Source organism: Sorex araneus, chromosome 1 (genome assembly GCF_027595985.1).
Source record: "Sorex araneus isolate mSorAra2 chromosome 1, mSorAra2.pri, whole genome shotgun sequence".
NCBI classification, from domain to species: domain Eukaryota; kingdom Metazoa; phylum Chordata; class Mammalia; order Eulipotyphla; family Soricidae; genus Sorex; species Sorex araneus.
The window spans coordinates 155,584,268-155,597,885 of record NC_073302.1 but is presented as its reverse complement, the minus strand read 5'-3'; the positions used below and the strand labels follow the sequence as shown (position 1 = coordinate 155,597,885).

Genomic DNA, 13,618 nt, shown 5'->3' with positions numbered 1-13,618 from the left:
GGACTTTTTCTACCAAAAGACGGTGGCCGGGAGCCCGGGGTCCATGCAAGGGCTGCCGCCGGCTCTTGGGGCGTGCAGCCTGGAGATAAGGGAACAACCCCCACTTCACCCCCCCACCCCCCGTTCCCAGTGGGTAGTAAGGAAGAACCTGAAACAATGACAAGCCGCAAACGTGCTCAGAGCAGCCAGCAGCTGGGACCCAAGATTTGCGCTCTCTGAGCGCGGTCCTACCGGAGCGGGCGCCTGGGGCTGGGCGCGGGCGCGCGGCTACGCCCACGTCTTCGGGGGGCGGGTCACTGGGTTTGGGGACCTAAGCCTGGGGGCGTGTCCTGCCACTAACCCCGCCTCCTGCCCACTGTCCTGTAGGTGAGACGCCGCCGCAGCCCGGCCAAAGGAGCATGACAGCCCTGGACGGCGGCGGACACAACTGCAGACGGCGCTGCCAGCGGCTGGCTGGGGCGAGGAGCGCCCGGCTGGGAGAGTGAACACCCGGGCCGACCCGGCTGCCACTTCCTCCAGCACCTCTTTCTCTGGGCTGTTAACTCCGCGGACGCCTGGCTCTTTCTCCGCCTCGAACATCAATATGTGTCATGTCATTGTCACCTGTCGCTCGATGCTCTGGACCCTCTTGAGCATTGTGGTGGCTTTTGCCGAACTCATTGCCTTCATGAGCGCAGACTGGCTCATCGGGAAAGCCAAGACGCGCAGCCACGCAGAGCCGGACGAACCCAACGTGGGCCCCTCGGAGCCCCACCACCCCACCTTGGGCATCTATGCCCGCTGCATCCGGAACCCCGGGATGCAGCACTTCCAGCGGGAGACGCTGTGCGGGCCCTACGCTGAGAGCTTCGGCGAGATTGCCAGCGGCTTCTGGCAGGCCACGGCGATTTTCCTGGCTGTGGGCATCTTCATTCTCTGCACCGTGGCCTTGGTGTCCGTCTTCACCATGTGTGTCCAAAGCATCATGAAGAAAAGCATTTTCAATGTCTGCGGGCTATTGCAAGGAATCGCAGGTAAGTGCCGGCTGTGGGCTGGCGCCACTGGGCTGCCTGATGACTCATTTATGGCCAGTTTCGAAGGAGACTCCGTGTCCGCTGGCGGTTCCTGCTCTCGGCTTGAGCCTGCTGTCCTCCTGGTGCCCTTTCCCGGCTCACTGTCCCCTACCAGGGAAAGGGTCAGCCCCGCCTCACCTGGACCCCCCACCACGGTGCTTACCTCCTATCCTAAATTGGGGTTTGTTGGAGGGACCTCTGCTACGTTGTCAGCATTTTCCATGGGGATGGGGCACCTCTCCACATCCGTGGGGGCACCATGTGGGAGCCCCACCTGTTTTAGGCAGCGTGGACAGAGGAATAGGGGTGCAGGTGGGTGCGCTCTTCTTGCCGCCACCCACTCAGCCCTGGCTGGGCGGAATCAGGACCAGCTGTTCTGCTGCTGAATGATGTTCTGGTTTAAGTTGTCTGTCTCCTGGAGCCTGGCCGCATGTTCCATGGACTCACATCGGAACAGACAAGCTCTGTACTTTTGGGGACTTTCTCCGTGCAAGCTCCTTGGGAATAGGCAAAGACTAAGTTGTCTATGGAGACCCAAGAGGAAAGCTGGTGGCCCAGGGAGACCCCCATGGCTAACAGCACTTTCTCAGGCTTGCCCGGGTGAGTCTGAAAGAGGTTCTGAAGCAAAGAAGCGTCGGTCTGTCCAGCCTCAGCAGACTTGCTCTGAGCAGCCAAAAATCTCTTTCTTTTCTCTAAGTCTGTTTGTCTGTCTGTCTGTCTGTCTGTCTGTCTGTCTCTCTCTCTCTCTCTCTCTCTCTCTCTCTCTGTGGGCTGACATATTCTACTAAACAGATGAATTTGTTTGTAGGAAGGGGAAAAAAAATCACTTTGTATAGGCAGCCACACTTGACAGTGCTAAGGTCTGGTTGATCCAGGGCCACCAGCACTGCACCTGGAGGTGCAGGGGTGGGGGATGGGCATGGAGAGGCTACAGGGGACCACCCTGGCTTTGCCTAGCATGGGCTCTACCATGGCATGAACTGTCTCTCTGGCCCAAATCCCTCATGTCCTATATCTTATTTGGGGGGAATAGGCCACTGCCAGTGACACTCAGCCCAGTTGGGTGGGCCTTGTGGGTCATTGAACTCTAGTCCCTTGAATCCAGCAGGGCTCGAGTACTCGGGCTATACCCAGCAGTGCTGGGACCATGTGGTGCTTAGGGATCCAATGTGGGGGTCTCCTCATGCCCGGCATGAGATTCAGTCCTTTGCGTTATCTCCCTGGCCCAGTTTATTCACTTTTGCGGGAGAAGATGCCTCCTCAGTGTGCTGGGGACACAGACTTACATCCAGGGACCAGAGCCACAATAGAGCAGGTAAGGTGTTCACCTTGTACGCAGCCGACCCAGGTTTGATTCCTGGCATCCCATTGGTCTTCAAGCACCACTAGGAGTGATTTCTGAGCGTAAAGCCAAGAATAAGCTATGAGCACCACCTGGTATAGCCCAAAGAGGAAATATATGTATTTCCTCTTTGGGCTATATATACATGTATATATATATATATATATATATATATATATATATAGAGAGAGAGAGAGAGAGAGAGAGAGAGAGAGAGAGAGAGAGAGGCATGTCCAGGCAGGTTCTGTGCCAGGGTTTCAGCCCAAGGCTCTGCACATTGTCTACCGCATGTGCTCCAGCCCCTTGGACTGTCTCCCCCCATTGCCCTGTTATCTACTTTTTCAACAGTCATAATCAGCGTCAGGAGAACCCGAGATCCGCCCACCACCTGAAGTCTCAGGCCCGGTGACTCACACCTGTGAGTCCTGATGCTGTGTGGTGGGGTACCGCCCACAGTGACCAAGAGTCCCTGGAGTCATGACCAAAAAGCAGCAACCCCCAAATGAATGAACTCCGGGCTGCCTTGTAGCAAACTGCAGCTCAGCAGGGCTCACGTCCAAAATTACAGATCAAATAACATTTTTTCTCCCAAAGAGCTGATAAGGAAATATTTTCTGTTTCTCAGATCTCAGCGACCCATGAGGGAGGGGGTAGATGACCAGAGGACCTGCTCTACAGTCTGATGCATTTGCATGGACTCAGGACACATATTGGGACCCTTGTTGCCTATTATCTGCATGGAGTGGCCAGAGCACTGGTCACTGGGCACTCATAGGGATGCGGGGAACGGGGGAGCAGGATTGAGGTTTCAGCCCGACCAATCACTGGTCCTGTTCCCTTGGGTACATGCACCCACTCCTACTCCTTAGCATTTCTCTTCTGAAGTGGAAACCTTTGTTTTAAATTTCATCCCAGCACTTTGATTCTGTGAAGCCCACTGCCTCCTTTTGGAGACATTTCTGAAATCTGGAATGGATTCCCTTCCAGTTGGCGTCTCACCTCCCTGGAAAGGTTGCCAAAGGCTTTTGAAAAGTCTAAGGGACAGGTGGCTCAAGGGAAGCCAACGAGCTTCTTGGTCTTATTGAGGAGCCCTCTTTGACCAGAGGTGGTTGTGGTCATTTCGCCAGCTCGACTGGTGCTGCCCCTTCTCTGGGATTCATTTGCCTTTAGTAAGCGCTGACACCCCACCATGGGAGTCTCGGAGGCTGTCTTCCCTGGGAGTCTCATGGTCTCAGAAAACCGCCATCATTCACAGCGAGGTCTGGGACATCTCAGGCCTGACACTGGCCTGATGTTTTTTTGTTGTCTGCAGAAGTAGAGTGCAGAGTGTCCTTCAGCTGGGAGGACATTTCTAGGCGGGTAGCAGTCGGCTGAATCCAAGCTTTAAGCTGGCGAATGAATCCAGCAAATCTTTCCGGTGCTCTGTCCTGTTTCACAGAAGTGGCCAACTGGCACCAAGATCAGTACATGCTCTAGGCATTATTCATCCTCTTCAGTGACTTAGTCCTGATTCTTCTGCCCACACCAGACTCCTGGGAGGGCGGGTGAGACAAGGAAGTCACCATCTGCCAGAGACGTTGCTCATGAGCTCACCTTCATCTGCGTCTTCCAAAAGTTCAAATTTTCTTTCTTCTTTTTTTTTTTCTGGTGGTGCTCAGAACTTAACCCTGGCTGTGCATTCATGGATCATTCCTGGAGAGGCTCAGGGGACCTTTTGAGATACTGGAGATCAAACATAGACACGTGCAAGGCAAAAGCCCTACCCACTGTACTATCTCTCCAGCCTCCAAAGTTCAGTTTTCTATAGCTTTCTTATAGAAAACTATAAGAAAATCTCTGCTTCTTCCCACCCTTGTTATTTAGGTTCCTGGATCTGCCTCACATCTCGAAGGAAATAAAAGCCCAATATTACTACGTTAAAGGTTAGAGGCAGGGGTTCCTCTGGAGCCAGGTTGCTTCTCTGCAAGCCACCGAGTGAGTGCTCAGTGTGGAACTAGAGGAAAGAGCCATTGTCTCTCCTCCCAGAGAATCCAGGATGAATGATTCTTATCTGCTCACTGAGGAGCTGCCCTCAGGGATGGGTGCCCAGCTGTGAGGGATGCTCAGTGGCCCTTTCTGTGGACTTGAGGTCCGCACCGGGCCGTGCAGGCCACTCTTAGTGGCAGCCCAGAGAATCACCTCATCAGTATGTGAAACAGCTGCCCTGCTTCTCTTCTCCCGGCCAATCTCTCACAGCATCTGCTCAGCCCCGCAGCATGCAGACAGCTTGCAGCTGTGCACATCCAGCATCCAGCCCTGCAGTCCCCCAGACCCCCCTGCCCTGGGTCTACTGGCCAGTGAGCAAATGGTCAGAAACGAAGCAGTTGCCAGAGCAACAAAAGCATTCTTTGGAATTGCACAGTATTTGTCCCGATGCTTTTCATTGGACTGAAATGACAATTTAACATGGAACTGGGTAAAAAATTACAACGTACTATAAGCACATACCTTTATGACACCTACCTTTTAAGTTTGCATGGCCTTCATGATCTGCACTCAGTATAACAAAATCATCAGATCTTGGTTTTTTTTGTTGTTGTTGAAGTTGGGTGTCAAAGAATATGCTGCTCCTGTGAAAACCTCAGAATATAGGTTATAGGAATGAGAAAATACAGTTATTATTGTTACATTAACCTGCTAGCAGAACTTGCCAGTTGGTGGCAAACTAACCCCCGTTTGAGTTGATCAGAGGGCCTCCACTGACACTTTCTAACTGCACTAATTGCAAGGTCTTGGGTTCTAGCAGTAGCTATTAGAGTTCAGACCTCACGGGCCGAGGTCAGTCCTGACCTCACTTATCCAGGCCTCCTTTTTCTCATTTGTGAAATGGTTTCAATAATAGCACATACCTCAGAGTTGTTCTGAGGATCGAATTAAATAACAGAAGAGAAAGGTTTATGTTTGGTGCTGGGACTCAGTAGTAAGCATAGCTGTGTGTGGCTGTGGTCGCTATAAACCATGACGATGAAATATTTCTGCTTTATGACGGGCTGCTGGATTTAGTATGTTTCCTAGAGTTGCTGCGTTCTAAGGAATGGCATATTTAATCATTTCTAGAGTGGGTGGGATAGGAGCTTGATTGTTTTTGTTTTTGTTTTTGTAGTTGTTGTGGGTGGAGGGGCACACACAGTGGAAGCTCAGGGGCTGCAGTTTGCCAAATAGCCCCCAGCCCTTTGAGCCACCTCCCCACCACTCCCAGGTCTTAAATATATCTTTAAATATATCTCGTTCCATTGAAGTCTGCCTTGACTATGTTCGGCCGGTGTGTCTCAGCCGCAGGTCCATGGAATAGCGCATGTGTCAAAGGGTTTGAAACCTGGTCTCCTGCCTTGGTTGTAACCGTTCATCCCAGCGATAATGCAGGGCCGGTGCTGGTCTGCAGGTGTAAGGAGGTTAGAGATCAGTGGTAAGGTCCGTCCCCGGACTCCTGAACAATCTGCTTGTGTCAAAAGCTGTCGTTTTTGAGGTTCCTTGAGCATTATTTTTTAAAGTTGAAGCAATAGAAAAACAAGCTGTCCATTCCCTTGTGACTCCTCTCCCTGTGACATACCTTCTCCTTCCCTTCCTGCAGGACATTTCTGCAGCTTGTTTGCAGGTGGCAGCTCAGCACCTCTGGTGGAATAAATCACAGGCAGATTGCTTTTTTGCTAGGTGCAGACTTGTCCGGGACTTGGCAGGGCCAGAAACACATGTGGCTCCGAGTCCACTGGGATTCATTACAAAAGCCGGGTCCTGGGCCAACAGGGCCGCTCTTCGCCAGCTGTCTTCCTCAGGTTGTGACCTGGATGTAATCCATGGTGAAACCGTAGAACGCAAAGATCCCGGTTTTCCATGACATCAAGCTGTTTGTTTTTGGAAATGCATGGAGGACTCGCTTAGAAGTCTGTGGAATCCCCAGTGACTGAGGTTTGGGAGAGAGGCCATTAAGATGAGCTCAGGAGTTGGCTCCTGGCCCTGGCTTGGACCGTTCCCCTGGGGTTGCCCTGGAGCTCAGATGAGTACAGGAGTGGCGGGGCCTGGCTACTTGTGCTCTCGAAGGCCTATCTCAGGCTTATTTGCTCCTCTGTGCCTGGTGCTCACGTGCTCTGCTCCTCAGTGCAAGGCCGGGGCTGCCTCCAGCAGGATGGCCTCGGCAGGCTGCTCGGAGAGTCCCACCACGCAGACAGCTCTGGGGCTGAACTCGGCCTCTGCGGGAGGGTGTTCTTGGTGCTCACTCTGCTGTGATGATGTTTCAGGGCCTGATAGCAGGCTCAGCTTTCCCAGGGTCAGGATGCCGGGAGTGCCCTAAGAAAAAAAACGCCTGGGAAGGGACTCAAAGGAGGAGAATCTGAGCCTGGAGGCCAAGTTTTGCCTTTGCTGCTGGGAAAAAAGTACTTTGTGTTTTTGTTTTGTTTTGTTTTGTTTTTTAAATTTTATTCAATCACCGTGAGATAGTTATAAGCTTTCATATTTGGGTTACAATCTCACAATGATCAAACCCTGGATATTGGTGCTGGGGAATGTGCACTGGTGGAGGGATGGGTGTTTAATCAAAAAAGTACTTTGTGGGTGGAGGTTCTGAGGCCCCAGGGCTGATCACTATCCTGGCTTGGTATTCTCCTTGCTGTTTTTCTCAGGTGGAAGATAACCCTCTGCTCAAACCAGTTTTGACTAATCCCTGACCCTTACCCAGCTGCCCCCAGGCCAGAAAAGACCAGCCCAGCCTTTGGAGTAGAGGGCAAGAACTTGGGTGTGAGAGACAAGGAGTGGTCAGAGGTGTGGAACTCTGGGTTCTTCAATAGCTTTAGGAGTTGACATCGGAACCATTCCTGTGGATTTTCTCCCAGAGGGTACTGTGACCTTGGTTGCCCAATTCCTAAACACCCAGGAAAAGTAGAGGAGCCTCCCTGACTTTTTCCTTAAGGCCAGGCCAGCCCTTCTGTCTGGCAAAAGGAGGGCTTGATTTCTGGATCCTTCCACCACCACTCAGCTTCTGTCTCTGAATCAGTTGTGAACATCACTGATGGACATTTGCTAACTCAGCAACTTTTAGCAATTGCTTGGGAACAGCTAACAACTGCAGAAGAGTTATAAGGTGGGCCAGAATTAAATTTCAGTTCATAGAGCTTTTGTTGTTGTTGTTTTGCTCTTTGGGTCATACCCAGCGATGCTCAGGGGTCACTCCTGGCTCTACACTCAGGAATTACTCCTGGTGGTGCTGAGGGGACCATATGGGATGCTGGGAATCGAACCCTGGTCAGCCGAGTGCAAAGCAAACGCCCTACCCACTGTGCTATCGTTCTAGCCCCCCCTCAAAAGAGCTTTTATTGGCTTCCTACCTAGAGCAAAAGACCTATGGGTTTGGATCCATAATGTATAATATATATATATATATATACACATTATATATACACACACATTATATATGTATTATGTCACTTATCACCTGTCATCCCGTTGATCTTTGATTTGCTCGAGCAGGTACCAGTAACATCTCCATTTATACCTGTTGTGTGCTAGTGTAGCCCAGTGGCATCTGCTCACTCCAGGAACACGAAGAGCCTCAAACCATGCGATCAGGGTTTTGACGAAGAAGTCTGACCATCTCGTAGGTGGGCGGCCACACGGTCTTTTGACATCCTGTGGAATCCAGTCAGTAGCAGCTCTAGTCCAGTGGTCGTTTCTGAATCGCATTACATGTCGGGCCCATCTGATTTTTGATGACTTGGCAAACGAGACAGCATCCCTGATTCTTGATCATTGACGGAGGTCGGAACTCCAGATTCCTCTCACTTGAGTGAAATGTGATATTCCAAGCATAGCTCTTTTGATTCCTCTTTGGGATACCGGAATAGTGTTCTCATCCTGTTTTCATAGGGCCCAGGTCTCTGAGGTATATGTTAGTGCAGGAAAAACAGTGGAGTCGAAAAGATGTGCCCGGAGCCAGAGGTTCTTCATCCTCTTAACAACTTCTTTGACGCTCTTGAAGGCGTTCCACACTGCTCTCTTCCTCCTGTGCAGTTCTGGCATGTATTATGCCAGAACTGGTAAAATACTTAGACATATATTATGTATATATGTTTATATACATGTTTATAGTATATGTATATGCTTATATATCATTATAAAGGGAACAAATTTATGAAATATTTTCAACCATATTAGATAAAAAATTACTGCCTAAAAGCTACTGAACCAGGCAGGCCTTAATTTGAATAAATCTAGGGACTGGGATCTATTTTTAAATGATCCAATGGACGGTCTAGAAGAAAATTACCAACTCTCTTAAAATTCAGATATACCAAATGAGATGCAAATAAAATGTAGAAGGTGGTTTGCCATGGAAACCACTTCATTGTAGACATAAATTATCACAGAGCTAGGGAAGATCTATGTTCAAATTCTATTAACTAATAATTGCTTTAGTATGGCTCTGAATATTTACCTGAGCTGTGTGTGCACTCTGCTTGAGAGCTTAATGCAGTGGTGGTATTCTCATCCGTGACCCCTTCAAAAGAGAAAAAACTAGGCTGTGTTCTGGAGTGGGTCAACCTAATGACAGGTCACATACTGGACAGTTTTCCCAGTAGCTTTTAAATGTCTTGCAATGATATTTTTAAATAATAATCCCAGTACTGACAAAATTAAAAAAAAAATATATATATATATATATATATATAGAGAGAGAGAGAGAGAGAGAGAGAGAGAGAGAGAGAAAGAGAGAGAGAAATGAAGCCAGTGTTAATTTTTTTCTTTGCTTTTATTTATTTATTCTGGAGGGTGGTGTGGCACACCCAGCGGTTCTCAGGACTTACTCCTGGCTCTGTGCTCAGGAATCACTCCTGGCAGGCTCAAGGCAAGATGTGGGATGCTAAGGATCGAACCTGGGTCAACCACATACAAGGCAAGAACCCTACCCTTTGTACTATCACTCCAGCCCCAATTTAAAAAATTTTAAACCAGAAAAGCATCGTGACTGTCAGAATGTTGAGGCAAAAAGGCCAGAGCATGGTCTTGAAAAGATGGTACCTTATTTCTTGTAGGAATGTTTTAACACTCTTCTCCCCTGAGATCTTTCGGAGGCAAGAAATGGCCCATTATCCTGAAAAGAAAAGCCCCAGGGCCTTTTACACTGTTGTGCTCTGCATTTATTTTGGCAGCTTGTTTTGAATTATCAATGTATGTTGGTTATAGTCAAAAAACAGGAATTCCTTCTAATCTGGCATGTCAGATGAATAATTTATCAAGAAAACATTTCATAAATTTCTCTCAGTTGCATATAAACACTTTAGGAAATAGCTTCTTGCTTGGAATCCAAGGTAAACTTCCTCACTAATTCACTGCTAAATTAGCTCACGGGGCTACATTTTAGCAGTCTAGGCTGCGGGTAAAGTCATTTGCATCTCAACACCCATATTTGCAGAGAAAAGAATGGGAAGCTTCAGCAGAAAAACAGAAGTGGCATCTTCCTTATAAATTGTTTCTCCACTGATTATGGCGCCATCAGATAAATCTTAATTGATGGGCATTAAAATCAAGAAATTAAAATAAATTTCCTCTGGAGATTAGATGATTCTAATCTTTTACCCTTGCTGAAGTTTCCCAGTCATTTGCTGTGTCCCACCCCCAACTCTAGGAGTGTTTTCCTGGCCAATTAGTGTTTATGGGAGTGTTTTTTAGCAAATGAGTCTGCTTCGAGACCCCCTGGGTGTGAGTATAAACTTTAGTGCCAACTTTAAAAAACGATGGACATCTGGCATTTCCCTTTTCCTGTCTTTCCCCTCTGAAAATCCTGATTAAAACCCTCCTATGTGGCTAGAAATAGTATACGGCTTAAAGTGTTTACCTTATCTGTAGGGCCCCCTCAGTTTGGTCCCCAGCACCCCATTTCCCCTGAGCACTGCCAGATCACTGTGACCCTAAAACCCTCTAATGTTATTGATCAGGTACTATGATAGCACGTGAATCTAATCACTCCAGAGACCCCGATCGCAGCTGGAGCCATTTTTTTTTTCCCCCACCAAGCAACCCTCTGCATCCTACTCCCCTCCCCCCTCCCCCTCCCCCCCACCATGGATCAGTGTCAGAGTCAGGGCCCTCTGACTTGCCCACGCACTGGGTTTGCAAATGACGTGCAGGGAAACAAGTTTTGATTCTGGATTCCGGAGAGACCAAGTCTGGGTCTCCTCACCTGTCCCCTGTCCCTTTACAGGGTCACAAGTTGGTTCTCTTAGAAGGGGTATCCTTTCCTCACAGTGCTCCCCTCTTTTCTCAGAAGGGTCCCAGGAGGGGTACTCCTCCACTCCCTGATGAGTTTTGCACCAAAAGCAAGGGCGGTGGATGCTGTGCTTCCTGGGCCCTGCTGTGCCAGGGATTCTCTGGGTGATCCCCGCTTGCCTGGGGGCCTCCAGGGCTGCACCCAGCAATGATTGCAGGACCATGTGCTGTTGGGGAGTGAACCGGGGTTGGCCAAATGCAAGGTATGTGCCCCTGTGCTCTCTCCAGCTCCAGTGTAGCAATTTTTTATTTATACAGCTAGGTGCATTCAGTTGAAAGAATTTTCCCTTTATCTCAGATAATTTTTCCTCCCCACTCTTTTTTAGGGGGCGAAGCGGATGGGGATTGGGTCACACCTGGCTATGCTCAGGGCTTAACTCAGGGACTTAACTCAGGGGGTTGGGTCACGCCTGGAGATGCTCAGGGGATCAAACACAGGTTGACTGTGTGCAAAGTAAGTGTTCTCTCCTGCCGTATTCTCCCTAGCCCTATCTCCCCCCACCCCCTCTTTGTCTTTTTATGAAATGGTAATGAAAGGAAATGGTAGTTATTTCCAGTGTCTATATTCCAAATAACAACACCTCCCATCATTTTCCTGGCTGTTGCTCTCTTTTCTGGCCAGTGTGTGACACCCAGTGGCGAAGCTACCGTTCCAGTGTCAGTGCAGGTGGAAGGTGTCATTTCTGCTTAAGAGTTAGGTGATTGGCACTCCTGCCTGCATCCCAGACCCGGGAGAATGTTCGCTGCCTAAACATCTAGGACTCTGCTGATGAATCTGTGCTGTGCCTTTCTGAGTTTCGGGAGAAGCAGAAGAGGGTTTAGCAGATGCCAAGTCTCAGCTCTTGGCGTGGACTCTGCCCTCTTGGTCAGGGCATGATAACAAACAAAGCCATCCTCCAAAGCACCAATAAGGATCATTTCAGAGTTGGCGAGGATTCCTAAAACCCAACTGCTAGGGTGAGGTGGAGGGAGAGCTGTTGTTTTTAGCCCACACCCTGCAGTACTCAGGGCCAACTCCTGACTTTGTGCTCTGTGCTCAGGGTTCTTTCTAAAGATGCCTTATGCACCCTACCTGATTCTGAGGGTCAAACTAGGGTTGTAGCCAAAGCAGCTGCTTGCAAAGCAAGCATGTTAGCTTCTGTGCTGTCTCTCCAACCCCCAGTTGTTTGGGTTTTCTGGAATACGTTGTAAAATTTAAAAAAAATTGAAAAACCTTAAAGCGATTGCAAAGATATAAATTGCCCAAAGGTCACACATCTTTTTGTTTCTGTTTTTGTCGTGGAGAATCACACCTGGCAGTGCACAGGGGCCTGAGAAATGGAATCTAGGATGTCGCTTAGGGAGGGCCCCTGCTCTCCCTCTTGAGCCACACGATACTTGGACAGAAATCCTGGATTCGCTTTACTACCCATACTTCATCAGGCTGCTGTTAATTTGTATGTGCTACCAAATGCCTCTGGCTCGAAGCGGCTGACCAACATTGGGGCCCTGAGAATGGAGGGCACCCACCGACCTCCTGAAGTCAGGCCTCTGGAACACTACGGTCCGTAGCTTTGACGCTTGGGCGACAGGGGACTTGAATTCTGCTTGGGTAGAAGCATGAGGCCTGGGAGCCGCCGTCCGTCGTGGGATGTGAGTTGACACAAGTTTCCAGGGGAAGAAGCCAGACTCTGAGGATGAAGCCAGGGCACAGGGCCAGAGGCAGCGGGGACAGAGCACAGCTCTGAGCCAAGTCCCAGGGAAGGCCGTTGGAGGCGCAAAGGTGGCCCAAGCTCCAGGATTCAGGGTGGAGCTGCCAAAGCTATTTTCTCACTGACCGCAACTGTCCGGGAAAGCACATGGGCTTTTGTGTGTGTGGTCAGCATCGCTGCGCCGGGTAGACGTGTAGTGCTAGAAGATTCCCCCAGCACACACACTCCCAGGACCCCAGGGACTTAGTACAGGCGTGCTCTGGGACATGGCTCCAATTTTTAATTTCTTTTTAGAGGTAGCTTGAAAAAGGAAAGGGTGGTTGCTTAGATTCCTTGGATCCTAGGTGAGTCCATGGTTGTTTATAACCAGAAAGAAGTTCAGGGGTTGAAGGGAAACAGTGACACGCCCAGCAGGTGCTCAAGTGCTCAATGTTGTGAGTCCCGGTGCTTGGCCCTCCTAGGAGCACAGCAGCGACATGATCATGGGGCTCCATCTCCAGAGGAGGGGCTCAGTGCAGCACCCTTGAATCCGTAGATAAATGCTCCACCCCCCACCCCCAGCTATAGCACAGTGGGGAGGCTGCTTGCCTTGCACTTGGTTGACCTGCGTTTGATTTCCACACCCCATAGGGTCCCCCAAGCATCAGCGGATGTGACCTAAAAAACAAACAGCCAAGAGGCCCAGGCACAGGGCAGCCTTCTGGCAGGAAGTGGTGGCTGGTGCCTCACCAAGCAGGACACGGGCTGGGACAGTGCCCTCCTGGGGCTCAAGAAGAAGGACACCCCTGGGCACCTCCTCACCCAGTCACCTCTGCCTGCCCTGCCACGGGGCTGCTGTGCTGCGCTAGGGTATTTTATAAGCCGGGGTTCCGCTGCCAGGAGGACTCAGGAGAGGTCTGTGTCTCTCCCAGGCTTCCCCAGGGCCCTCCTGTCCCTGCAAGGCTCCTCTGCACCAGGGCCTTGTCCAGGTCCTGCCCGTGAATGGAGCTGACCGAGGCAGGGAAGCATGTGGAGTGTGAAGTTTTCCTTCTCCCCAACTTCCCTCACCTAGCGGAGTACTGGGGTTCAGACTCGCCTTCTAGCATCTCACCGAAAACTCGAGCAGAGGTGCCCAAGGTGATGTGTGGCCCATTGCCCCCACTGGGAAAGAATGACGGCCCTCCCCAGAAGCCTGTCTTATGAAGGCAGAAAGCATCACCACTGCACCCGAGGCTTCAGTCCAGCATCCAGGAAGGGCT

General features: G+C 50.1%; 1 protein-coding gene across 3 annotated transcripts in view; it reads left to right on the top strand.

Annotated features, from left to right (window-relative positions):
* LHFPL2 (LHFPL tetraspan subfamily member 2) overlaps positions 1–13,618 on the top strand; it is a 161,109-nt gene that overhangs the window by 140,836 nt on the left and 6,655 nt on the right. For all 3 annotated transcript variants that reach the window (XM_055134312.1, XM_055134457.1, XM_055134380.1), the window contains one exon: positions 367–1,013. In XM_055134312.1, coding sequence (XP_054990287.1) covers positions 584–1,013 — 430 coding nt within the window. In that variant the 5' untranslated portion in view covers positions 367–583. The remainder of the gene's footprint in view (positions 1–366; positions 1,014–13,618) is intronic.